The sequence below is a fragment of the Daphnia pulex genome, chromosome 3, assembly GCF_021134715.1.
Source record: "Daphnia pulex isolate KAP4 chromosome 3, ASM2113471v1".
NCBI lineage: Eukaryota > Metazoa > Arthropoda > Branchiopoda > Diplostraca > Daphniidae > Daphnia > Daphnia pulex.
Genome location: NC_060019.1, coordinates 914143 through 940753, shown reverse-complemented (window position 1 = coordinate 940753; position 26611 = coordinate 914143). Strand labels below are relative to the sequence as shown.

General features: G+C 41.2%; 8 protein-coding genes and 1 long non-coding RNA gene across 17 annotated transcripts; 4 read left to right on the top strand and 5 right to left on the bottom strand.

Annotated features, from left to right (window-relative positions):
- Positions 1–517: 517 nt before the first annotated feature.
- LOC124190859 lies at positions 518–2306 on the top strand. The gene is made up of 3 exons (XM_046583734.1): positions 518–949; positions 1026–1677; positions 1738–2306. The coding sequence occupies exons 1-3, from the start codon at positions 557–559 to the stop codon at positions 2142–2144; spliced, it is 1452 nt and encodes a 483-aa protein (XP_046439690.1). The 5' UTR covers positions 518–556; the 3' UTR covers positions 2145–2306.
- Positions 2230–4368, bottom strand: LOC124190860 (cysteine protease ATG4C-like). The gene is made up of 6 exons (XM_046583735.1): positions 3776–4368; positions 3370–3702; positions 3233–3309; positions 3002–3165; positions 2861–2939; positions 2230–2796 (listed from the first exon to the last, which is right to left on the bottom strand). The coding sequence occupies exons 1-6, from the start codon at positions 4165–4167 to the stop codon at positions 2408–2410; spliced, it is 1434 nt and encodes a 477-aa protein (XP_046439691.1). The 5' UTR covers positions 4168–4368; the 3' UTR covers positions 2230–2407.
- Positions 4369–4547: 179 nt separating this feature from the next.
- On the top strand, positions 4548–8363 carry LOC124190857 (titin-like). 6 transcript variants are annotated; one of them, XM_046583731.1, is made up of 7 exons: positions 4548–4726; positions 4802–7026; positions 7096–7310; positions 7375–7589; positions 7660–7800; positions 7873–8026; positions 8101–8363. In XM_046583731.1, the coding sequence occupies exons 2-7, from the start codon at positions 4836–4838 to the stop codon at positions 8113–8115; spliced, it is 2931 nt and encodes a 976-aa protein (XP_046439687.1). In that variant the 5' UTR covers positions 4548–4726; positions 4802–4835; the 3' UTR covers positions 8116–8363. The 6 variants fall into 6 exon arrangements, with proteins under 6 accessions (XP_046439687.1, XP_046439688.1, XP_046439686.1 ...); XM_046583732.1 differs by having other exon boundaries at positions 4551–4726; positions 4807–7026; XM_046583730.1 differs by having other exon boundaries at positions 4561–4699; positions 7654–7800.
- A 2-nt stretch (positions 8364–8365) lies between these two features.
- On the bottom strand, positions 8366–9852 carry LOC124190861 (U3 small nucleolar ribonucleoprotein protein IMP4-like). The gene is made up of 7 exons (XM_046583736.1): positions 9729–9852; positions 9551–9659; positions 9380–9493; positions 9194–9309; positions 8830–9134; positions 8610–8764; positions 8366–8546 (listed from the first exon to the last, which is right to left on the bottom strand). The coding sequence occupies exons 1-7, from the start codon at positions 9729–9731 to the stop codon at positions 8419–8421; spliced, it is 930 nt and encodes a 309-aa protein (XP_046439692.1). The 5' UTR covers positions 9732–9852; the 3' UTR covers positions 8366–8418.
- A 405-nt stretch (positions 9853–10257) lies between these two features.
- Positions 10258–26399, top strand: LOC124190850 (suppressor protein SRP40-like). 4 transcript variants are annotated; one of them, XM_046583725.1, is made up of 4 exons: positions 25327–25505; positions 25615–25885; positions 25951–26021; positions 26091–26399. In XM_046583725.1, exons 2-4 carry the CDS (start codon positions 25676–25678, stop codon positions 26305–26307), a joined length of 498 nt encoding a protein of 165 aa, XP_046439681.1. In that variant the 5' UTR covers positions 25327–25505; positions 25615–25675; the 3' UTR covers positions 26308–26399. The 4 variants fall into 4 exon arrangements, with proteins under 4 accessions (XP_046439679.1, XP_046439680.1, XP_046439681.1 ...); XM_046583723.1 differs by lacking the exon at positions 25327–25505 and adding an exon at positions 10258–10446 and having other exon boundaries at positions 25951–26399; XM_046583724.1 differs by lacking the exon at positions 25327–25505 and adding an exon at positions 25293–25320 and having other exon boundaries at positions 25951–26399.
- Positions 16097–17187, top strand: LOC124190851 (E3 ubiquitin-protein ligase Topors-like). Its single transcript, XM_046583726.1, has 2 exons — positions 16097–16352; positions 16418–17187. Exons 1-2 carry the CDS (start codon positions 16143–16145, stop codon positions 16739–16741), a joined length of 534 nt encoding a protein of 177 aa, XP_046439682.1. The 5' UTR covers positions 16097–16142; the 3' UTR covers positions 16742–17187.
- Positions 18352–19431, bottom strand: LOC124190845. The gene is made up of 2 exons (XM_046583713.1): positions 19341–19431; positions 18352–19279 (listed from the first exon to the last, which is right to left on the bottom strand). The coding sequence occupies exon 2, from the start codon at positions 19237–19239 to the stop codon at positions 18403–18405; it is 837 nt and encodes a 278-aa protein (XP_046439669.1). The 5' UTR covers positions 19240–19279; positions 19341–19431; the 3' UTR covers positions 18352–18402.
- LOC124190844 lies at positions 20235–21798 on the bottom strand. The gene is made up of 4 exons (XM_046583712.1): positions 21596–21798; positions 21320–21522; positions 21211–21243; positions 20235–21129 (listed from the first exon to the last, which is right to left on the bottom strand). The coding sequence occupies exons 2-4, from the start codon at positions 21450–21452 to the stop codon at positions 20342–20344; spliced, it is 954 nt and encodes a 317-aa protein (XP_046439668.1). The 5' UTR covers positions 21453–21522; positions 21596–21798; the 3' UTR covers positions 20235–20341.
- Positions 22356–23104, bottom strand: LOC124190856. Its single transcript, XR_006873127.1, has 2 exons — positions 22819–23104; positions 22356–22745 (listed from the first exon to the last, which is right to left on the bottom strand). It is a non-coding gene; the product is annotated as an uncharacterized LOC124190856 (long non-coding RNA).
- Positions 26400–26611: the final 212 nt, after the last annotated feature.

The window sequence follows — 26611 nt, the reverse complement described above, 5'->3', positions numbered from 1 at the left end:
CTTTTATGTAAATGGTGTGATTATTACCAATGGCCTAGACTCTCTAAATGCAATTGTGGAAAGAACGTACGCGTGTATATTATGTCGATCGGCGTATAGATAGTATCCTAGTATAGATTAAGCAGGGCGGTGTGCTACTGTGCTACAGTGATATTGATCAAACCATTCCATAACTACAATGATGGATAACTAGCTTCAAAGGAAAACGCAGCCGAGCAGCACGATTTGTATGTATCGCCTTATCTAATCATATTGTACACCTTTTTTCGTGTTGTTTCATTCATCATCGTGAAGGCTAATACGTCGCAATCTGTCGCGAATTTTTTGACAGCCGTGTAATCACATTTTGACACTCTCTTCACTAACGTTTTTCTCAAGTGCCAAGTATTACAAAAAACCAGCCTCAGCTGTAGAAAATGGAGGCCATCGATTAAACAGTCACGTAGTCGCCTGTGTGCAATTCAAAGGCTTTACTGACAAACCTAACGGTAACTTCTTCTTGCTTCTTTAGATTTCTTCAGATTGGCCTGCAGCCTTTGTGTTAGTTGATTCCGGAATGGAAGACGATTGCAACCGACCAATCTCGTCGTCTTCGCCCAGGTCGACAACGCCGTCCGATATCGTCGAACGTTGGGTCCATCTTCAGCGGGAGATGAATCAACACACGTCGACGTCCGAATCGTCGCCCGTCCATCGCATCCGGCCCATAGTCAAATCGTCTTCACGTCCAACCAAGAGCAGTCCCTATCGGCAACAGCCCGTCGAGAGTTTGACGGTCAGTTTCGCTTCGTTACTCGTCGATCAGATCAACGGCTCACCTTCCAAAGCGACTTGTTCATCCAGCACCAGCAAAAGAGGTAAGAACTACAAGAAGACCAAGAAGAAATCTCGGTTCAGCAACACCCCCACAGTCAAAATTACAATTCGAAACAACAAACCCGTCACCGAAGTGAGTTCAATTTTTTACTTTTCATTTGGTGGAATTCAATTTTGAAATTATTTTTATTTATTGGTGGAATAATTAGATTGATCACGTTGAAGAGTGGCTACAACAACGGAGTGCTCATTACGCCTGGTGGCGTAAATTCGTCCCGTCCAACAGTGTCTGCGCCAATCCGACTGTGGTGGCCTTTAATCGACCCAGTTCCAGCACATTTCCGGTCGTCACCAAGAGTTTGAGTGTCAACCATTCGCAACCCAAACAGCCTAAAGCTCCTCGATGCGTCTTGTGGTTCCAGTTTACTGGCAATCCTTCGAAGCCGCGCCCGAGCAGTTACCACAAGACGCCGGTTTCATCCGCCCGGATGCACAGCATCCGCATTGAACAGCAACCGTTAGGCGGTGCCAACGCTCTCGTCTTCGTGGCCGAATTGCGTATCGGCGAAGACTTTGCCATCGTTTCCCGACGTCAACCGGGATTTACTTTTAGTCTGACTTTCTTCATCGATGGAGTCCGACACGCCCGACTCAGCGGCTGCTGCGAAAACGCCCGGAACATCCACGTGCCGACCCGAGTTGGTGGTCCGATTGGAGCATTTGTCTTGAGATCTGTTCAAGGAGGAGAACAGTGTCAAGTGTGTGAGAAATCGGCTCCTTTTGCCGACCCGGAATTGTTCACCGTCTGGCCCAAAAGTCACCACAGGCAATTCATAAACAGCAGTCAAGAATGCGGAATAGGTTGGTTGTTTGTTAATTAATTGAAATTGTTGTCTGTTAAACTCTCGATTGAATTCACAGAAAGGAGCCAGGATAACCAACACTATCCATCGAGGAGACGCAGTTCGCTAAAACGGGCAAAGGCGCTGAGTGCGACGGAATTGGCGGCGACCGTTTCCAGTCAATCGGTGGACGACGAGCAGCCGTCCTGTGATGTTCTCGGTCCAGGATTCACGTCCAACGAAGACACTTACGAAGAGAATTTTTATTCGGACGTTATCGCGCCTTCCACCGAGGAAACGTGCCAGGAGCAACAATCCTACGAAGTCACCGCCACCACTGGGTCCCAATCCGAAGTCTACGAGGAGCAAATTTCATCCGACCTGTTCATCCCTTTCGGTTCCGTTTCCATAGAAGAAGTCTTCAGTATTGGCAGCCCTTTAAGAACACCCCATTCGAGTCCCCGAAGCTTTATCGCCCTAGACTAAAAATAAATTAAATTGAATAAATTAAATTCAGTTATGACGCTACCGACATGTCAACCATGTTTTGTTTCCTTTTTGGCACTTGTGGTTAATGTTATCAACATAGACGTTGTATTCGATATTCTGTACAATTGGGTGAAGGAATAAAGGTCCGATCTTAGTATAGATAATAAGTAGGCAGTTACAAGAAATTCTGGTGATACTGTCAACGGTAGTACTTAGTTTTTTTCAGAAAAAAGGGATATTTTCTTGTGTCTGTGTAGGATTCAGAGGATTTCGAAATCGTCAAGATAATTATCGCCTGCGGTCGATGGACCGCAAGTTGACGACGGTCTCGCAGCGGAAGATGATAGACTGTCGTCATTCTGCTGGAACCAGGCGTCGTCGACGTGCGGACTGCTTCCGCTGCTGAAGGCAAAGATCGGATAGTCACCTTTGCTCTGCGGTGGCACCAAATAGTGCTGGACATTGCGACGGAATTCGTCAAACTCTCTTTGCGAGCGCAGATAAAATCCAACGCAGCAGGAAGGATCCACTTGTTTGAGAGCCGTCTTGCGAAGTTCGTGACAATGAAACGATTTGAGATTAAAGTTGGGGATCAGCACGTCTACCATTTCTTGGCAATTGTGCGGATCCAGATGAATGAGATAATCATCTGTTGAAAGGAATTGAAAGTTGGTAATTTTTAATCCACGACAAATAACGTGGAATGATTGTACCTTGCCAACCAATAAAGTACTGAGAGTGTTTGGGTTTACCGCCGATGATGCCAATGCATTGCTCCAACGACAATAGACCCTAAAGAACGCAATATTTAATAAAAATTTACAAGATAAGTCTGATAACACGAGGTATACAACCTTAAGACAAGAATCGTAAGTAGGATTCATCCGTTCACCGCCCAGACGTAAAGGGATGAGAAGTATGAGCGACTTCCATTGATCGTCGATCAATTCGTAGTCGGTTTCCTCGCATTCATAATTGCAAATTTTCGAACAGGATTGCTTGACGTCATCTAAATATACTGCAAAAGAAAATACCATCTTTTAAAGCTGCTGACTATACTATAAGAAACTTAAAAACAATTATACCTGTGCAATCCTGTGCTATATAAACTCTTAATGTATCAAGTTCAGGATATGTGTCAGTGGCTCTTTGTAAAATTTGCCTGAATAAACATTGAAAAAATGAATTTAATGTTTCCCACACAAAAGATTGTTTAGCTTACTTGATTATATATGATACAGATGATGGTCCATACCAGTCTCCTGGTCTCTTCCCTGCTGATATGTGACCTTGTGAGACCATTTGGTGAATAGATAGGGGGCATGCTGGAGATGGTTTGTCTCCAAACCACTGAACAATCATTCTGTGAAGGGATTCCTGTAAAGTCTGTTGTTCTTGAGCTCCACTTTCATTCCATCTCCAGTCACGACCCAGAAAATGACAGACAAGTGCTTGGGCCAACAGCATTTGCCCACTCCTTAACATGCAGCCCCAGCCACAATCACTAGTATAATAGGAACCATTTAAAACAGGAAATTCTTTTCGATAAGTCAACCTGGAAATAAAATGTAAAAAAGAACATGGAGTTTCTTAGGGAGAAAGAAAAAATCAATATGTTGAAATATTACCATATTCTTGAGAAAAAATCACCCTTTAAAGCCTCAAAATTGTTTGTAGGTAAACTTGAGCTGTCATCAGTTTTGTGCGACTGATGATAGATCCTCCCAAGCAGCCAGATTGGGGAATCCTTAGAAAAGTGAGTTTTGGTCTTGAAGTTCCAGCTGTAGCGTACATTGTTCCACATAGTAATAAGCTTTGTCTTCACTCTATCTCCATCTTCTGGCTCTTTTGCTTCTTCTTCAGTTATATTGCGTGAACACTGCTCTGCATCTTGGTTGTTTGGAGATTCTGTGCTACTATGGCTGTCACTAAGCAGAAGTTGCTGGGATTGTTCTAACGATAAATTCTGATACGAATGTTTATTACTTTCAACTGCTACGGATCGTCTCGAAAAAGCCATTTATATTGCTTAAGAAAAACTTGTAAAAGGGTTGACCACAAATCAACGCAACATTGCTCTATTCTATCACAGCCACAATTGTACTAGAAAGAGAAAGGAATGAATCATTAAGGACATGTGGATTTGCAAAATAATTCAATGTCAAAACTCGATAAAAAGTTGAAAACGAAAACAACGTTTTTTTTACAAGTAGCGCCACCTTTAATGCAAATTCCTTGCCTTATTTGCATCACGGCGCAATTTATTAATAAGAAAAATTATATCAGTAAATCAAACATTTAAATTTTTTTCTCTAAATTTATGAAATAAAACAATAATTAATAGTTTAATAATCAAGTCTTTTTAATATCCATTGGCGACACAACAATGTTGGATGACAACGCTGTAAACTCAGCTGCTTGTGGTGAAGAAAATTAATAAAGTAGAAAAAATTTCATGGACGTTTCTGAGTCAGAATCGCCCATTAGGTAGAGATAAATTTCAGTGTCTTAAACTCCCTCAAACTCGTTCCAGCATCGTTAAAGCGATAGTTGTATTCAATATTTGATCTCTCAACCAAGTAATGATTCCGTAAACCTAGTTGAAATTAGATGACAAATTCAAATGATTAACCTTGTTTTGAATTTTTCAATAGGTTAGGTTAGCAGTCAAACCATTATTTTCACGAAATGGATCATGTCACGTCGACGTCCCCTAACTGGGTGGTAGAGTCTGGCAGTCCAAATTCTGCAAATGCACAAGAAGTGGAAAAACCTAATTCTGAGTGGAAGATTGAGGACCAGCCCCGCCCAGAACAGCACATTTTGTTTGATAGTCACTCCAGTACACAGGAAGAAGTGGACAAGTCACAGCAAGACGAATCCATTCAATCTCAAACAAACTTGTCAGAAAGAGCAAAATCACCTGAAAAGCACAATGAATCTGACGTAAGTGTTGAAAAGAACCTATTTATGACAGATGATGGAGAAGGAAATTGTGACAATGATGGTGTGACTACCACTAAGCAAGAGGGTGTTGACAAGGTTGAGGAGCAAGAAAAGCAAGAGCAAAAAATTCCATTGACTGTTAATGTACCTTCACCTGAAAAACAAGAGAAACCAGTAGAAGAGAAGAAGGAAGAAAGCATTGAAGAGAACTTGCTTACGAAAGATGAAGGAGATGCAAATGATGGCAAAACTGGCCAGTCAGAAGAACTGAAGTTGGTACATGATGAAAAGAATCAACAAGATACCCCCTTGGTTGAACAGCCATCAACAGTTAAACAGGTAACCAATACACCCATTGAAGAAAAGGTTGATGAAAACTTGTTGGTAACAGAAGATGGACATGATGGCAAAAAATCCTCTGGACATCAAGAAGTACACATGGCTAAGCAGGAAGAAGAACCCAGACAAGAAACTCATTCAGTTGAAAATCCACCAGCGACTGATGAAAAATTAAGTAACCAAGCAGTGGAAGAAAGCCTTGACCAGATAATGTCAGGACTGTCAATCCAAGAAACTGAGCCGAGTAAAGATCAAACATTCCATGCTGAAGCTGAGCTTAAAGAAGGCAAAGATGAAGTTACTGAGCAGAAGAACGACACCTTATTCCAAGAAACAGGTCCTGATGGAGAACGTCAAACAGCTCAACCAATTGATTTGCAAAAAGATGACCCGCTCATTCAAGGAAATGAAATAATAATGGAGGAAGAGAAAGTTTCCACTGCAGTTGAAGAAGAAAAAGTTCCAGTAGCAGTTAAAGAAGAAAAGGCAGAGGTAACTGTTGAAGAAGAAATGATTCCGAAAGCAGTTGAAGCAGAAAAGGTTTCGGAAGCTGTTGCGGAAGAAAAGGTTCCGGAAGCTGTTGCAGAAGAAAAGGTTCCCGTAGCAATGGAACAAGAAAGTACTCCTGTAGCTGTGGAAAAAGAAAATATTCCGGTAGCAATGGATCAAGAAAATATTCCGGCAGCAATGGAACAAGAAAATATTCCGGCAGCAATGGAACAAGAAACCACTCCAGTTGTAAATGAAGAAAATATTCCCGTAGCTATGGAAGAACAAATTCCTAAGGTGCAAACTGAAATAGTTCAAGCAACTCCCATGCCTGAGCCAGAGATGAACACGCGCAAAGAAATAATTGACATGGAGCCAAAAGATGTCATTCCACAACCTGTGGCAGTTGCTAGTGAAGTTGATCACGTCAGTCAGTCCGCCGAAATCAACGAATCGTCCGAGATCAAAGTCGAAGAATCTAAAAGTGAAGAGATCGTTGATGTTCCCATGTGCGACCCTATACAAGAGGCTGTGTCTTTAGCAACTATCGCCACGGTGGAATCTGCAAGTCCAGTAATGAACTCTGACGTTCAAGCAAGGAGTCCGACTCCCCCAACAGCACTCCCAATTTCGTCGTCGTCGCCTTCTTCAAAAGTGGAAACTACTCCACCTGGTGATATGCTTCATCATATCAAGAACATTCAATTTAAGGACAAGAATGTCGGAATTGTGACGCAAAATGAAAATGGTCCCTGCCCCTTGGTAGCTATTATTAACGTCCTGCTACTCCGACGTCAGATCACGCTGCCAACTCATTTAGAGATCGTTTCGGCTGCAAAGCTGATGGAGTACATTGGCGATGCAATGCTTGAAAGTGTTCCTAAGAATCTCAGTGGGGAGGTTCGCCTTAACTATGAGCAGAACATGCATGACGCAATGGCCGTTCTTCCAAAGTTGCAGACTGGATTGGACGTCAATGTCAAGTTTACCGGCGTTCGTGATTTTGAGTATACGCCTGAATGCATCATTTTTGATTTGCTACGAATTCCCCTCTTTCACGGCTGGTTAGTCGATCCGCAAACTCCAGAAGTAGTAGCAGCCGTTGGTAAGTTAATTTTATGGGATATTTCTGACTTTTACGTAACATCTGAAATTTTACATTTATTGAAATCAGGTCAAGCTGGCTACAATCAGCTGGTGGAGAAAGTGATCAGTCAAAAGTGTTCCAATGACGAAAACGCAGTGCTCGAGGCTTTGGTGATTGAAAACTTTTTGGAACGTAGCGCATCACAACTAACCTATCATGGACTTAGCGAGCTTACAACTTCTATGGAAGACGATGAAATCGGGGTGCTATTCCGCAACAATCATTTCAGTACTATTTACAAAGTAATTCAGTTTTTTTTTCTTAATTTTATTTCTGTGCGTTAATCTTTAAATGTTTTTTTTACAGCGTCAAAAGGAGCTGTTGCAGTTGGTGACTGACCAAGGATTTCTTGGTGAATCTAGCGTGGTCTGGGAAACTCTGGGCAGCATCGATGGTGACGGCCAGTTTGTCGATAGTCATTTCCGCACAGTTCCACCCAAGCCAGAACTCGCACCCAGCGGCGACTCTGCTTCCCCCAATACATCCGCTCAATTGACCGCCGAGCAACAGATTGATCATGAGTAGTCTCAAATTGTGTCTCTGGTCAATTGGAACCGGGTTTAATGTGTTCTTGAAATCCTTTTGGTTTAGTTTCTTAGTGGCCTTGTCTCTCCAAGAGGAGCAGCAACAAGAGCAGCCCGCAGCTGTTCAAGAAGAAGTCGTTCGAGATGTAGGGGAGGATGTCGCTAAAACGTTGGCCGAAGATGAAAAAACTACTCAAGAATTGATGGAGTAAGTCATTCAAAGATAACGTACTTGATAAATGAAACTGAATAATAGGATTTTGTAACATTTATTTTCCAGTTTGGAGTTGGCTCGTCAGTTGCAGCAAGAAGAAGAGAGACAAGCCGCTGAGGCTGAAACTGTCGAGAGGGAAACTGCAGCAGCTAGCTCGCAGTCACCACCAGCTACAGGTCAGCGCTCACCGCCACCGCCTCAGCCCTCGAAGAAGAAAGACGTAAGTTTTTATAAAGAAAATTGCTATGTATGATTTATCTCTGAATTACCAACTTGATTTCATTTTGTTTGCAGTGCACTTTCTTGTGATTTTCTCGTGATGGAAACAATCTCCTCTGGAAACGCCCAACATATTTTTTTTCGTTGCAAAGATAACAGAACTTCAAATTTAGCTCCTCTTTCTTTCACTATTTCCTACTGTTCAGTGGACAGGTCTGTCCCAAAAAATTACTCCTTTCTTAACGCATCTATCCAGTTCACATACTATTCATAAGTTCTTGTTTATTTTCTTGTGCTAGTCACACGGAGTTATTAAAATGACCATTTATGAACACGTCGATGATTTTCACCACTTGTACTTATTTCATGAGTAAGTTTACAAATCAAAATTGATTAAGCTTTCCAACCATCGTCGTCTGAAAGAAATCGTCGCTTCTTGGTCGTGTTCATGTAAGGCCTGTATGCCCATTCTGTGTCTGCTGCATCTGCCTGGTCGATGGTTCCCAACTTCAAATCATATACTAAAAACAAAACAAAACTGTTCAGTCTTGAATTATGAATGCAGGAAACTAGAAATAGCTTACGTCGCAACTGGAAACGTGGACCAACTTCCTTCAGTTCAATGCCTTTTCCTGCCTCGCCTTTTTTGTAGGTATGATGGCGATAGGAAATGAAGTCGTCGTGATTGGCAAAAGTTATTACTCGTTTGCTGTCTTCTTTCGGAACCGGGAAAAGATACCTATGAATTTCGCATGTATAATTTTTAACTAAAACAGTCAATAAAAGATCAAAGTTGTTTCATACTTGAGAATGTTCATGACTCGCTGACCCAACGGAGTTTTCATGTTGTGAAATACAAGATGTGGATACTGTTCAGACATGGGGCCAATGTCAGGGATATCGTGACGCATCACGACATCTGATACGTTGAAGTAGGCTGTCGGACCATAAGGCAAATGGCTAATGATGATAGCGTTTGGTTGACCTCGATGTTCGTGAACGACAATGAAGTCAGTCACACTGTTGGCTCTGCATGCATCCAAAAGCTGTTTCATTTCATAATTGCCCCGATTAAGCCTCTGTGAATTGGGGAAAACCAGTTTCAGCTCCTATGATGGAATAATTGTGAATTATAATTCATTTAATATCATTAAAATGTTTTAGTTACTTTAACAAACATCTTCAAACGAGAAGAAGGATCATGAGATGTTGTTATCATGATTTTTGGATCCTCCACTCCCGCCCACCTGTATTCATCATCCATGTGAGATGTACCCCCACCACCTGGAAAGAACATATATTCATATTCTGTAAGAGCATTTGAAATGCAAGACAAAAATTTCAGGAATTTTACCTGTATCTGTTCCACCCAGAAGGGCTGCTCTTTCTGGTCCAGCATCTTCCCATTCCAAAGACTTTTGAAGTTCAATAGCCTGTCTCTTTAGATCAGTGTCAATAGGCCTTCCCTCTAATAAACATAATCATTAGCATTTATATTCATTAAATGTAACTGTAAAGGATGTACCTTCAAGAGCCTGTCTTAAACGGTCTTTTTTGTCTTGAATGGCTTTCTGTCGTCCCTCTAAGGATTTTCGATACAAATACTCTCGGCGTAAACGAGCTTGTCTGCGAAGCTAATCACAAAATTGATAAAATTATTGATCAATTGGAATCTCACACACTTTTTATGGCAACTGAATTACCATTTTTTTAAGTCAAAATCAACAATTGCAGAAAAGAAACAATTTTTGGTGGCTGTCAAACACGTGTCACGTGAGCTAGAAGCCAATGCGGTAAACCAAATTCGTCTGCAACAGATGTTGCCAGATTTGAATTTGATACAAAACAGCAGAGTGCGATTTTTTCGATGGCGCGCGGCAAATTCAAAAAGGCAAACCGAACCTGAGTAAGACATATACAAGCTAGTTAATTAAGTCTCGTTATAAAAGACATGACAATTGAGATTGAGAAAATGAGAAGTACCACGACATTGCAAAAATTGCAAGACATAGTCATAACTCAAAATGATTGTTACCGATTATTTTTCAAAAAAAGAAAGTTTAAATTTAATTTTTAGAAAAGTGTATTCGTTCAAAAATATTATGCTTATGCCAACGTGTGCTTATGCGATCTAGTCATCTAAAAAAAATTTGAATTTTTATCCACGATAAATAACAACCTTTGCGAAATGCATCACGTGGCGAAGAGCAGACTAACTTTATCCAAATTAGGTAAGAGGTCGGTCTACAGCTAGTACTCGGTTTTAAACTCTGCTTGCATTTGATCTGAAGTCTGAACCAAAACTCGTGCTAATAAGTTTCGTTATTATTTGAAAAATCTAACGAATACAAGTAATCGTTTACCTTTGAAGATTATGTTGAAATGTGTCATCACTCTTAAACCATGGTAACACGATATTACGTAAGTTTAAAGTGGGATGTAAATGTCTGATTTGAGTTCTTCAAGACTCAAGAGAGTTTTCAAACATATATGATTATTTCTGACACCCTCAACCTTTTAGTTCCAGCTGGTCTGAGAACAACAGCCATTTGTCGGAGTCCTGTCGCGACCACGGTGGAAGCAAGACGTGCCTTATTCTCACTCCGAGTTTTCTTTGTGCTATCTCCAGCAGTCCGGCGCGCAAATTCATCTCCGCTCCTCTATTATCTCAAAAGCTAAGTTCATCGTAACCCTTTCCCCCCAGCTCACTCCCCCAGAAATGAATCAAGTTTTCTCCTTCGGGTCCAGCCCGCCAAACAAAAGACCTTTTGTAAAGCCCGCATCTGATTTCCCAGTTCTAGGTTCCCGCTCGCCCCCTCCCAGTACTCCGCCTATCCCCCCAGTCATTATTTCGATCTCCGATAACTCCCCCAATTTCAAAAATATGAAAACCGCGGAGCGTGACGCTTTCCATCTCGCCCTCAAAGAACTCGTTGGCGAAGTAGCCCATTCTTATGTTATGTTTGGAGGCGACCTTTGCGTCTTCCCAAACTCAATTGATCAACAAAAAACCCTCCTCTCCACCTACCAGCTGACAGACAGAAACTTTACTTGCTCCCTCCCCTCTTCTTCCGCCTCCAAGAGTAAGGGTGTCATTTTTGATGTCCCTGTTGATGACAAGGAAGAAGACATCCTCGCTGCGCTCTCCAACCAAAATGTCATCGCTGTTAAAAGGCTACCCATGAAAGGCCACCCTGAAATCCCCTCCACTACTGTTCTCCTCTCTTTCTCGTCCACCCTCCCAGATAGAGTCAACATGGCCGCACTCATGTACAAGGTCCGCCTTTCCATCCCTAACCCATTCCGTTGTAACAAATGCTGGCGTCTCGGCCACTCCTCCTCTAGATGCAGCTCGAGTCTTGATAAATGCAAAAAATGTGGGTCCCATCATGCACCAGATTTTCTCTGTACCACCAAATGCGTCAATTGCAGTAGTCCTTCCCATGAGTCCGACAGTGCAGACTGTCCCGAATTCCTTGAGCTCAAAGCCATCCTAAAATTTGCCACATTAAACGGGATCTCTGTTCAGGAAGCGCGTTCTAAACACAGGAGCCTATACAGCCAAGCCACCCTCAGAGCCAAACGTAGCTTGCCTCACTCAGACCCAAGTAATTCGAACTTCAACACCCCCGATCCTTTGAGCTCCCAAATTTCCTCTCTTCAAGACGAAATCAAACAGATGAGAGAGATCACTCTCCCCGGCCTAAACGCATCCATTGCCGCCTTAACTAAGGACCTCGACAACACCAAAAAGAAAGTAGATAATTTTGACCAGCGCTTCGACAATTTCGCCATAAAACAAGACTCTCGATTCGACTCTATCGAATTCTTATTGCAACAACTCACCGCTGCCATCTCTCCACTGACATCTAGCCATTCTCCTTCCTTCATTACGGGCAAAGTCGTCAACCCCAACCCTGCTCTCCCCACCCCCTCTTCTAACCATAGACCAATTGTGCCTATGACCAATCCCTCCCTAAGCAGTGTCAATGACTATTCTTCAGAAAACCACCTCGCTCTCTCCAATAACATGTCTAATGATTAAGAACCTTTCTTGCCTTCAATGGAACGCCCGTGGTTTAACTAAATCCAAGCTCGAGGAGTTCCGTATCCTCCTTAATCAATTTAATCCCGACCTCGTCTTTTTGAGTGAAACTCACTGGTCCCACCATTTTTGCGTTAAATTTAAAAATTATCATACCATTAAGAAGGATCGCCATATGCGACGAGGAGGTGGCGTAGCCCTCCTTATAAAGAAATCTCTTCAATATTCAGTTGCCAACCCCCCTATTCAAAGCTCCCTTGAAATCATCAGCGCGAGCGTTTTCACTCAATCAGGAGAAATCGAATGTTTTTCAGTTTATTGCCCCAAAGGTAACTGCTCCCAAGAAGAAATTAACCTTCTCATTTCAAGACCAAACCACTTTATCCTGGCCGGCGACCTTAACGCCCACCATCAACTTTGGGAATCCTCTCCCACTGTCAACACAGCTGGTCACTCAATCAGTAAAGCCATCATCGATCACCCCAACGCTTCTCTCATTACCCCCCTCGACTTAGGCACCCGAATCGACCCTAGCTCTGGTAAACCCTCCACTATCGACCTCTTCATCACGTCATCTCAATTCGTCTTGAATTCTAACATCAGCCTTGGCCCCTTCTGCGGGAGCGATCATCTACCGATCTTTACTACACTGAACGCGGACCCCATCCGCCTATCCTCCAAACCCCCATCATGGATTTTCTTAAAAGATAAATGGCCCAAGTGGAACGCCGATCTCGAGAACTGTCTTACTTCATCTTCCTTTCACGTTCTATCTGACCCCAAACAAATGTACGACTCTTTCAAAAACTCCATTCTATCAGCCAGCCACTTGAATTTCTCTATGACAAAATCCTCCCCAGAGTCTCTTAGGGAACCCCGTCGCCCATGGTGGTCAAACGAATGTCAAGCCGCCGTTGCATCAGCTAAAAGAGCCGAAAAGGCCTGGCGTAAATCCCCACTCTCATCCGAGAAGAGATTAGCTTGGAAGAAAGCTGAAGCAATCAAGAAACGACTTATAATCTCAGCCAAAAAAGCAGCCTGGTCAACCTTCATCAATAACCTCAACCCCCAATCCAACAACAACCATGTATGGCCCTTTATGAGAGCCATGAGTGGCCAAGGAAATAACTGTATACCCATAGCTCCTGTAATTAAGAAACCAAACGGCGTCTCTCTTACTTCTCCAATAGATATTGCAGAATCCTTCCTCGATTTTTTCAGCAACCCTCCTGACTCCCTATCCGACCACTCAATCGATGAAGCCACCCTCTCTCCTATCATCAATTCTCGTATAGCTGATAACTCTCCTAATCAACTTAATCTTCTCTTCACACCCTATGAATTAGAATCCGCTCTAGTTAAAATCAAAAGTAGATCCACCGGCCCAGACAACATACATAATGAAATGCTAGCCAACTTATCAAACAACAATAAACGCAGCTTACTCCTCTTGTTCAACTCCCTTTATCAGCTCTCTTTCGTCCCAGAAGACTGGAAGAAGGCAATTGTAATTCCCCTTCCCAAACCAAACAAACCATCAGATGTAGTCAGCTCCTATCGCCCAATTAGCCTCACCTCCTGCTTATGCAAACTTTTCGAACGTATTATCACAAACCGCATCTCCTGGTATGTTGAAAGCAAAAATTTGATCTGTCCAAACCAGGCCGGCTTTAGAAAACGGCGTTGTACTACTGACCACCTTGTCCAGCTAGACCTCGACATTAAAAGGAGCTTCAAAGAAAAACAGTCTACGGTGGCTGTTTTTCTCGACATTGAAAAAGCATATGATTCGGTATGGATTACCGGCCTCCTCTATAAACTGTCGAAAATCGGCATTCACGGCTCTTGTCTCGCTTGGCTATCCAATTTTCTCCAAAATCGCTCCATTTGTATCCGCCTTGGTAGTCACTCTTCAGCATTCAAACTCTTAAAAAATGGCGTTCCCCAAGGCGCCGTTATCAGTCCTCTACTGTTCAATATCATGCTTTTTGATTTCCCTCTCCCCTCTATTAACTCCCAGCTCCTACTCTTCGCCGATGATGTCACCATCTACTCAAAAGTTAAACGCCCCATTGATGCCGAAGTTACTCTCCAACCCTACTTAGATAAAGTCGCAAAATGGGGGAAAAAATGGAAACTTAAATTCTCAGCAGCCAAATCGTCCGCCGTATCCTTCACCCGTTCATATAAACCCGGGGACGACCCGCTTTTATTCATCAACGGCCGCCGCATCCCAAATGTATCAAAAGTGAAATTTCTTGGCCTTACTCTCGACTCAAAGCTCCTATGGAAAGACCACATAGCCCAAGTAGTAAACAAATGCATTAAAATTAAAAACGCCTTTTCGATCATCTGTAAAGCCTCCTATGCCCCCTCTCTCCGTTCCTTGTCATCGTTATTCAAAAGCCTAGTGCGTAGCCGCATTGACTACGGCTTAATTGTATACGGCTCAGCCAGCAAGTCCCATCTCAACAAAATCGACGTCGCCGCTAGATCTATTCTCCGCATCATCCTCGGTTCAAAACCCTCTTCTCCTACGGAAGTCATTTACGCCGAATCAAATACTGAGCCCGTCGCCTACAGAAGAGATTGGCTCGCCTCCAAATATGTGATTAACCTCAGCTCAAACCCCAGAAATTTAACGTTCAACTCAATAAAAGCTTTGTTCTCATCCTCCGACCAATGGCCAACGAGATGCCCCCCATGTCTGCTCTCAATCTGCTCCAATCTTAAATTAAAGAATCACAACCTGTTTAGCCTCTCCTCTGACATCACCTACCCGTCTTCCATTCCCCCTCCCCCATGGTCTCCCCCTCTCTTTGAATCTAAATGGTTCCCTCTCAAAAAATCAGCCGCCTCAATTAATCCACAGCTCACCTCTATCATATTCAACTCCCTCGTGGAAAATATACCCCCGCCTGACATCATCATCTTCACCGACGGCTCTGTCAAACCAAGCCCTCCTCGCTCTACATGCGCCATCTTCATTCCCGCTCTTAACTGCTCTAAATCCTGGCTCCTCTCCCAAGGTTCCGGTATATTTACCGCCGAACTCTACGGAATTCTAAAAGCACTCGAATCAATCTACGCTCTAGACCAACTTCCCCCTTGCATCCACATTTTCTCAGATTCCAGCTCCGCCATCAAGGCCCTCTCGGCCCCCATATCCCCAATTCATAGTTGCATCTCGGAGATCAAAAATCTCCTCAATTGTCTCCTCTCTAGTGGCACCAAAACAATTATTTACTGGATTCCCAGTCACTCCGGTATTACCGGTAACGAAATAGCGGATAAACTCGCCTCCGACGACAGCGACCCCTCCTCCAGAAGCCTAATCGAAAATTCCCTATCAACAGGGGAACTCATCTCGTCATTGAAACATTCTTGGGAACAATCGCTTCTAACTCACCTTCACAAATGCAAAAAGCCCTGCGTTCAAATGAGAACCAAGCCTGGCTTCATCCCATGGCACCACTCCAAAGACAGAGCAACATCAACTTGCCTTCACCGCTTGAGAAACGACCACAACCACCTAAACGCTTTCGCTCACCGCATCGACCAAGATGCTGACCCGAGCTGCCGATTTGGTTGCCCAGCCATCGAATCTACAAAACATGTCTTAATTGATTGTCCTACCCATCACGCTCATCGCCTTAATCTCATCCGTTTCCTCAACTCAAATCGTCTCCCCTTGAACCCTCAAACGCTCCTGGGCCTCGACCCCTCAATCAGCCCAAAAACTCAATTTAAACTCAACAATCTCCTGTCATCATACCTAAGCAAAACGGGCCTCCGACTTATCGCATAATTCTCAAACCTACCTCATCTCCTCCCCCCCCCCTCTTCATCTCCATCTAAAATCAAATCCAAAAGCTCCGAAACACAGTATTCATCCTCGCCGGTGCATGAGGGTCCTCCAATAATTTATTCGGAAGACCAGATGTCAGCCTTAAATCTGGCTCCCCTGGATCCTAGATGCCAAGGCAGACGCACCTAAATTCTCACCAACCAACCAACCACCAACAGCCATTTGTCTATTCTTAAGCATCTAAGAAGGTACCCATTTTATGATATGGCTTCAACTACGACAGTTGACAATTCCAAAAGGAAAGAAAAATCTCCTGAAGAGTCTAGTTGTAGAAAAATTCCCCTGCTGTGCTTTGACAAACAAGACAATGAATCATCAACATGTGTGATTTGCCTTGAGATAATCACGAACAAATCTTTTGCAAACAAATGCTTGCACAAGTTCTGCTTTGAGTGTTTGCTCAAGTGGTCTGAAGTAATTATAATTCATATTTACTAAAGCTGTATCTAGATCTAATTTTCACGAATTTTTTCTCTTAGCAAAAAGCAGAATGTCCATTATGCAATGGACCTTTTACTGCAATCATACACAAAGTAAAATCTGATCAAGAGTACGATGAACACATAATTGAGTCAATACCATCTGAAGATGAAATCAGTTATCTGAATTCTATCGTTGACTTCTTTGATTCCAACATAATAAGCACCAGCAATTCCAGCACCAGCAATTCCAGCACCAGCGATTCAAGCACCAGCGACTCAAGCACCAGCGATTCAAGCACCAGCGGCTCAAGCACCAGCGATTCAAATGGTGAGGACGACTCTGTAACTCCCTTATGCAAGTCATGTTGCAGTTTGATGTAACAGATTTACTCGTTGCCCTTTATTTCTGTAATCATTATAGATTCTATATAGTTTCTCGTCATTTGTAAAACTCACAAAATCTCCGTTAATTTAATGGATCAATTTTTGAACCTCGTCACCTTGTGATATCGATGAACAATCCATTCTTTATTAGTTTTCTCATGTCTAAATTACATAACCTTTCTTTAAAAATTTCCAATAGCTGGACAGGGTACCGCGGTTATATATAAGCAGTGCTCGGTATGGCTTCGTACTTTGCCTTTAATATTTATTTTTCGCTTCCATTCACATATTCTGTTCTTACTTTTTCGTATGTTGACTGACAAATTTGGATTCTAAAATATGAGGACTGAGAAACTGACATTGTTCAAGAAATACTTGTATGTAGGAGCATTAACATTTTAGCTAATATAACCTTCCTTTGGCTGTGCCGAATCTACATCCAATTCTGGTCGAGTGGTTATTTACGCACATCAAGTGAAGGCTATCACCCCACAACGACGCAACTCAACATTGACAAAAAGTAAAATTTCAAAATTTAATTTGCATACTTCAAATTTGTGACTCAAAGAGACAGTTTATGATATCAAAGTATTTTTTTCCTACTAGGTTCATCAACTGTTGTGAAAGGCAGAAAGAATGATGCGTTTCGCATCGCGTTCCATCAAGGTCGGCTTCCAGGTGTTTTCCAAAGTGAATCCTGTCCGTTACCAAGGGATGACTAAAATCGCTGCATGGATCTACCGCCCACATCTTTGACATCTGGTTGTTTTCAAAGTAAGCCTCACATTTATTTATTATATCCCGACCGTCGTCCAGCGTTATAGTCATTCACGTAAACACGAACATGTCGTCGCCCAATCCGCGGTAGTTAATTTCTTTAAGGTGAACAGGTGAAGTGTTTTTCTATTTGCTTCTGTAGAACCACCATAGATATTCATTTCATTTATATACCATGACGGATGCTCCAATTTCATAGATTTACATTAATTTAAAGTCAAGTAAGATTTGCGTTCGGTGAAAGTTCTTGTTTGCATAGAAACTCAGAGCTGCTGATTATTAATAATCTAGCAACAGGACATTTGCATTGGGTTTAATGTAGTGTTACCCCTTGCCCAGCTACTTTTATTTATGTTAACGAACTCTTTTTACGGCGTTGATTGAAAATAAAGTTCGATAGAGCCACGAAGAAATGACCGTATGCACAAGGAAAGCTCGTTTTGTTTGCCATGTAGGAAAGAATTTCATTTGATCGTGGTTATTGACAAATTTCCAAATGTAAAGCTTGAAAAACCCGAATTCGGGTTTGATTTAATGGCTAAACTTGAAAGTTTAGCCATTAAATGGTGATTCTTCTGTCACTGCAGCACGAAGAAAATATTATTGCATATTCATTGGTTTAGCTTCCAGTGTACATTACGTATATCTAAGTCTTTCCTTTACTCAATTGGTTCCGATTGACCGTTTCAAAGACCAACATTCTTTAGTGTAGATGCCATAATGGTTTCCGCACCAGTTTCAGTTTTGACATATCAACTAACATGAGGAAATTTTTCAGATACTTGCGTGCTGTAGGTTGACATTCCTAGATATATTACGATCATATATGTGGTGTTGTTTTTTTTGTCGTTTATTTTATCTCTTAGTATAAAATTAAATCATTACTGTAAAATACAAACATTAGGGAGGAAAACGAATTTAGAGGAGTCACTGTCAACTTCTCGAACACAAAATCCGTAAGGGCGAATGTCGTCATCAGTGGGTGAAATCCAATATTCACCCACACCAGTTTCAGCTTTGGGAACTTTTTCTACATTTTTGGGGTTGACACGATTTTGCATGACAACTTTATAAATTTTTCCATTTACCGTTGCTTCCTCAGCATATTGGGCCGCCACCTCTATTTCAGGAGTCGAGTAAATTCCTTTGCCGTGCTTGAAACGCGTTCCTTTACTCAATTTAAATCCTTCGCTAGCGATTGAAAGTCCGTTGTGGTAAGAAGTTCCGTGGTAGGACACTGGCCATTCGTCTTCAGCGGAAGAGTATTGGTCAGCCCGAGGTGTTTTCCCTTCTAGCCAAATATCGTCCGGGTACTTTCCTTTGACTTTTAAAGCGTATCGTTGCCATCCGCATGGGCGTATGTAGATCGACCCTCCTCTAAAAAACTCTACCCCGTTATCAGAAGTGTTTGTGAAATCGTAATGAAATTGCTCATCCAGCAATGAAGGTGTCAAATCTATGCTAGACGATGATGATCCTCCAGCAGGTGACGCTGCAACTCCAGCTGTTACACTTAAATGTGGTAGACCAAGTGTGAGAGATAGGCTGTGTAAGAAGTCTAAAGCACTCTTGTCTCTTTTGTTACATCCCCCCATTAAATATTTATGGAGATCCCGGACGTCAGTTGCGTTTGATTTGTTTTGTCCAGATATTTGGTTTGAGTACGACATTTTGTCGAGTACCGCACTCAAAATTGACAAACCGGTTTGATTATCCATTTTGGACTGTTTGTATTGTTTCTTCTAAAGGTGGAAGAACCTATTTTTAAAAGAACCATTTTAGTACAAGGATAGGAAAGTGAGTCTGAATCAAAACGTACTTGTTTATTGTAGATTGCGCGTTCGCTTCTCTGCGTCCTGACGGTAAGAAGTGTCGTCTTGTACTCGGCCGCGGTCACTCTGAAAAGCAGGTTTAAAAGCTTCGTCGAAATAAATTCCCATAGCAGGGCGATACTCCTTAGCTGAACGCAGACAAGCAGCGGGTAACTGTGCTTGACGCATTATATACTTCGTATTTCGTTATCCATATCCAGTTTGACTTTAAGGCTGATAACTCACATTGCGATTTCCGGTAAAACGTGGTTGAGATTTGTTTGGTTGAGGTGGTGACACGAACATGTTTCCTGCTTAATCGTGACGCAATATAACAAAGCCATTGAAAACAGGCAGCTGATTTTATTGTCTAAAACTAAATTTTTGTAATTTTTCGAATAGACATAAGTCTTGCAAGTCGACTTTAGATCTTGTGATAGAAATCCTTTCTTGTTGCGCAACATGACGTTTCTATTAAATGTGATGTCATCTTGTTCGACCCACCGAAGACAATAGCTATTCGTCGATTCTTCAGTCTTAGCTTTGCCATCTCTTAACTTAATTTTGGGTGTTGACACGATTTTGCATGGCAACTATATAGGTCATTCCATTCACCTTTTTGTTGTAGCATATTTGGATGCCTCCTCGATATCGGGGGTGGAGTAAATGTCTTTCAAGAGGACATTTAAGTTTTAGGTATAGCGTTACCTCTGGTCCAGCTACTTTTATATATTTTAACGAGCTCTTTTTACGCCTTTGATTGAAAATAGAACCACGAAGAAATGGCGATATGCACAACGAAAACTCGTCTTGTTTGCTATAGACGAAAAAAAAATCATTTTGTTTTTGTTTATCGACAGAATTCCAAATGTCAAGTTGGAAAAACCCGAAAGGTGAGCCATTAAACGGCCATTCGTTATCACTGCAGCCCAAATAAAATTATTGCACGTTCATTGGTTCTGTTTAAAGAATTTTTATTGGCTTCAATGTTTGAAGATGCAAACAAAAATCAAATTTCTTTTACGCAGAAGCCGTAAGGGCGAATGTCTTCGTTGGTGGGCGAGATCCAATATTCGCCTACTTTCGTCACATCTTTGCCAACTTTTTTCAAATTTTTGGGGTTGACACGATTTTGCATGACAACTTTATAGGTCTTTCCATTCACCTTTACTTTTACAGCGTAATGGGCCGCCACCTCAATATCGGGGGTCGAGTAAATTCCTTTGCCGTGCAAGAAACGCGTTCCTTTACTCAATTTAAATCCTTCCTCTGCGATTGAGAGACCGTTGTTCAAAGATGTTCCGTGGTAGGACACTGGCCATTCGTCTTCAGCGGAAGAGTATTGGTCAGCCCGAGATGTTTTACCTTGCAGCCAAATATCGTCCGGGAACTTGCCTTTGACTTTGATTGCGTAGCGTTGCCATCCGCACGGGCGGATGTAGATTAATCCTCCTCTACAGAACTTGACTCCTCTATCAGAAATCTTGGTGAAATTGTAGTGAAATGGCTCATCCAACAATGAAGGTGGTAAATCGAAAAAACTTGTGCCTCCTCTCATTCTCAGTACAATGTGTATAGTGCTTTCGTTACCAATCCTGTAATATTCCAAAGTTTTTATATCTTCCAGCAGTCTACTGGCATAAATCAAGCGTTGTTGGTCTACTGGAATGCCTTCCTTTGAACGGATCATGTCCTTTAAATCCTCAACTTTGGCTGAGGTACTAATGAAATATTGAATAATTTTCCCTGTCAAGGTTTTGATAAAGATATTTATCGTTTGCGATTTCCCTACATTATCTAGATCGAAGGTTCCAATAAGAAATTAATGGATTGAAATTAGTGTCACGTTATTTGTAGGCTAGTGCTGGCTAAACTTACCATTGGAAGTAGTTCCTTTTGTATTATCCTTGCCTGTCAGAATAACAAATTATTGAATAACAAACCTTTTTTTCGTCGTTATGTAAATTTTGTGTATTAGCTTAATTACCCTGAATGTTGGTTTGGTTGTCATCCTGGCCTGTTATGTAACACCCTTTCATTAGCAATTTGTGTAGAACTCCGACTTCTATGCCTTTCGAGTTGTCTTGACCAGGTGACAATATTTGGTTCGGGTACGACATTTTGTCGAGTACCGAACTCAGAAAGAGGCCAACCCGGTTTGATTATCCATTTTGGACTGTTCTTATTACTCTTAAAAAATAGGAACTTTTACATTAACTATTTCAGTAGAAAGATTGGAATGTAAGACTAAATTAAAACGTACTTGTTGATTGTAGATCGCGCGCTCGTTTTTCTGCGTCCTGATGATGAGAAGTGTCGTCGAATTTTACTTAATCACGATTTAACCAGCCAGCCAAGCTTTGTCCGGCTTGGTCTAAATAAATCCCCACATCAGGATGACGACACTCCTTTATCAGGACGCAGACCAGCAGCTCTTTTAGCTGTACTTGACGCGTTATATTTCATTTTCCATTTCCATTGCGTGTGGTATTGTTGTAGTCGGCAATATTTCCACACTGGATCCAATAATCGTCTACTCTATACACCCGTTCCAACCTCTAAAAAACAAATCTTCTTATCTTTACCTTTACCCCCAGATCTTTTATGATGACTTTCTATTTTCGTTTTCAGTTATCGATATTGCTACAGCTTTTTTGATTGCGATATCAAGGATCTAAAGCTTATACAGTGATACCCTTACCGATGTTGAAACGCGTGAATGTTACATTTAATAACAAACGAAATAAAATTCTGCTTTGCTGCTGGCCATCATGCATTTTAGTCTGGAATTAAGTCTGGAATGCGATTTTGATGGTTTTAGCTAGAAAATCTCATTTGGCACTACTTTGCTGCTGTCGAACGTTCTTTTGATTTAATTGCAAGTTATCTTGGGAACGCTTCCCGTTTAGAAGATTATATAGGCCTCTTGCTGTATGGGGGGGGGGGCAGTATATTTTTGGTCGTGCAAGTCTGTAAAAAACAACCGTCCACGTCCACAGTTAAAGAAAATGGTTAGCCCGTTCTTTAATTTCGAAGAGATTTATTAACTTTTCTGCATCTTCAAATTTGAAGTTTTACTCTTTGGGTTCATTGATTAATGAGCATTTGATAAATGAAAACAAAGTGCTTTGCTTTCTTATTTCACTTGTTACTGGGCACTAGATTATTTTCGTTACCTACTGCAGTTGTATTGGTCGTTTTATCTACTTCTTTATCACTTGTTGCAATGTCTGTTATATTTTGTAGTTTCGGAGGGTAATAGCATCCTGTCAGCAAAATCTTGTGCAGATCTTTGACATCAATTCCAGTCGAGTTATCGTCTTCAGTTGTGAGTATTCGGTGTGGGTACGACATGCCATTTAATACGGCACTCAAAATGGCCAGTCCTGTTTCATTATCCATTGCGGCTGTCTCTGAAACATTTCAAAATTTTGATATTTATTAAATACTGGGTGCCTTTACATAGCAATGAGATTGTGTAATTACTTGATAAGTAGAAGTGAAGACCCTTAATTCCTATTGGACTATTAGACTAGACCCTACAACTAAATTTATAGCAACCTTATCTTTTCAGTTTAGCAAATAAAATCCGCACTACGGTAAAGGGTAACTGGTTGCACCGGATTCACGAAGAAACAGAAATTCTGGCTATAGGCGTGAAGTAAACGAGAAGAAGTCACGTCAAGAGAACCTGACTCACTCATAGCAAACTTCATGTGCTAAAGATTGTGATTTGCCTGGGAGGCCACGCCCTCAATGTGTGGCACGTGCCCATCTTCCCCTGTAACGTTGCTTTTGATCCGTTTCTTTTCATTTCAGACTTCAACCATTCGCAACGCCATCTTTTGAGCTTACAATGCGCGTTTTTAAATTCAATTGTCAACAAGATTAATTGGTCAGTTTAACGTTCAGTCGCAATCGCATGCGTTGTCAATTTAAACCTGCGGCTGATTAGATTCCCGAGAGAAAATCGACAAAATTCCGTGTGTCAGTAAGAAGTCCTTGGACTGCATGGGATTGAGAAAAGAAATTTTTTTTGATAGATGAGGCTATAAACGTTGGTCTAGTCTCTTCGTTTTTTATTTTTTCAATCTGAGATGTGTTTATTCAAACAGTGACCGCGTTTATGATATCAAAATTGTTAAGTTTTCTTTTCCAGGTTCACAAACTATTGTGAAAGGTAGAAAGAACGGAGCGTTTTGCAGGATCAGCCTCTTTTCAGCAAGGCCGGTTTCCAAGTGTTTTCCAAAGTGGATCCTGTCCGCTAGACCGTTACCAAGGGATGACTAAAATCGCTGCATGGATCTACCGCCCTCATCTTTGACATTTGGTTGTCTTCAAAGTAAGCCTCGCATTTATCCTGACCGTCGTCCAGCGTTTCAGTCACTTACGTAAACACGAATGCCGTCGCCCAATCCGCCGTCGTTTTGTTAAAGGTGAAGGCCGTCGTGAAAATGATTAGGTTGTTTTGACTTTTCAGTGTTTCTTAAGTCGTTGCAGGCTGGGAACAAATAATCAATCGGTGCACTCGGGTGCACTTTTGGCTGTTTGCTTCTTGAAACACCATCGCGATTCTAAAGGACTCACATAGTCAATTGATATATACTATTCGAGATACTATTATACTAAGACGGATGCTTCAAATTCATACATTTACTTAAAAATTTGAAACCAAGTAAGATTTGCGTCCGGTGAATACCAACTCAGAGCTACTTATATTAATAATAATCTAACAACAGGGCATTTGTGTTGTGTTTTATGCTGAGTGTTACCCTTTGACCCGCGTATTACACCTGGACCTATAAACGAACTCTTTTTATGCCGTTGATTGAAAATAGAATATAAATAGTCGAAAAATGACAGTATATGCACAACGAAAACTTGTTTTGTTTGCTACGAAATACATGTAATGTTGGAAAAACCTGAAAGGTTAGCCACTAAAAGGCGATTCTGTTTTCACTGCAGCACACATAAAATGCATTGCATATTTATTAGTTTAGTTTACAGTACAGTATTTATATTGGTTCCAATGTTTGAAAATGCAAACATCGATTAACATTCTTTATTCTTTCATGCAGATGCCGTTGGGGTTTCTGCACCATAAGTTTCAGCTTTGTCTACTAATTGTATACTTCTTCTGAGTTTCAACCGCAGCATTCTACGCTTAAAACTTCTTAACTGAATTACAGAACTTGATGCGGTTTGGACGGTTTTTAATTTACGGGAAAACGGTGCACGAATGCGTTTTCTGGAGAAAAAAAAGCGCCACTCCACATCACCGGGTTTTTGCACAACGACAGTAGCGCCCCAAGTTACACCAACAAAGAGGCCAACTATTTTTATTTTAAATTTCGAAAAACACGATTTCGAAATTTCGAAAAAACGTCCTGTGTGTTGCAGCGCTGTCGGCCATTGTTTTTAAATATTCCCGTAAATCGTACAGATTTCCTTCACTTACATGGCCTTGTCTCAGAGAGATGGTAACTGTAAAAAAAATTCTACCAAGTATCTACAACTATCTTCTAACAAGGTGTTACTATCTCAATCTCACTTTAGAGGGGGGGTGAGCCGGAGCTGTCTGTCTGTCAATTTCTCGAACACAAAATTCGTAAGGGCGAATGTCTTCATCAATGGGCGAAATCCAATATTCACCCACACCTGTTTCATCCTACATAAGCAAGTTAATTAAGTCTCGTTATGAAAGACATGACAATTGAGAAAATTAAAAGTACCACGACATTGCGAAAATTGCAAGACATAGCCTAGTCATAAGTCAAAACTTTAAAAAATCGATAGGTAGTACCGATTATTTTTTGAAAGAAAGTTTGAAATTTAAATTTTAGAAAAGTGTTTTCGCTCAAAAAAATTATGCTAATGTCATCTAAAAAAATTTTGAATTTTTATCCGCGATAAACAACAAGTCAACAACCTTTGCGAAATGCAATATGCATCACGTGGCGAAGAGCAGACTAACTTTATCCAAATTAGGTAAGAGGTCGGTCTACAGCTAGTACTCGGTTTTACACTCTGCTTGCATTTAATTTGGACCAGAACTCGTGCTAATAAGTTTCGTTATCATTTGAAAAATTGAACAAATATACCTAAACAAACAGCCAGTAATAGTTTACCGTTTAAGTTTATGTTTTAACGTGTCATCATCCTCTTAAACCAAGGTAACACGATGTTACGTTAGTTGAAAATGGGATGTAAATGTTTGATTTGAGTTCTTCAAGAGAGCTTTCAAACGATTACGATTATTTCTGACAGTCTTATACTTTTCAGTTCCAGGTCTGAGGACAACAGCCATTCCATTCTTAAGCATTTATAAGAAGTCTATGAAGATATGGCTTCAACTTCGAAAGTTGACAATTTCAAAAGGAAAGGACAGTCTCCTGAAGAGTCTAGTTGTAGAAAAAGACACCGGCTGAGCTTTGAAGAACAAGACAATGAACCATCAACATGTGTGATTTGCCTTCAGATAATTACGAACAAATCTTTTGCCAACAATTGCTTGCACACGTTCTGTTTTGAGTGTTTGCTCAAGTGGTCTGAAGTAATTATAATTCATTTTTACTAAAGCTGCATCTAGATCTAATTTTCACGAATTGTTTATCTTAGGAAAGAGCAGAATGTCCATTATGTAAAGGACCTTTTACTGCAATCATCCACAATGTAAAATCTGATCAAGAGTATGATGAGCACATAATTGAGTCAATAGATGAAGACAGATATTTGAATTCCATCGTTAATCCCTTCAGTTCCAGCTCCAGTGATTCAAGCTCCAGCGATTCAAGCTCCAGTGATTCAAGCTCCAGTGATTCAAGCTCCAGCGATTCAAGCTCCAGCGATTCAAGCTCCAGCGATTCAAGCTCCAGCGATTCAAGCTCCAGCGATTCAAGCACCAGCAGCTGCGATTTAAATGCTGTAACAGATTTATTCGTTGCCCTTCATTACTTTAAGCGTCTTAGCCAATAGCCTACTTCTCGTCATCTGTCAAACTAACAAAATCTCCTTTTAATGGATCAATTTTCGAACATGGTCTCCTGGTAATAGAGATGAACAAAATTCCATTCCTATTTAGTTTTCTATTGTCTAAATTACATAACCTTTCTTAAATAATTTGTATAGCGTCGTACTTTTCCCTTAATATTTATTGTTCACTTCCATTCACATATTCTGTTCCTACTTATTCATGTGTTGGCTGAAATATTGGGATTCTAAAACATGAGTAAGTACTGAGAAATTGACATTTTGCAAGCTATACTTGTATGTAGGAGCA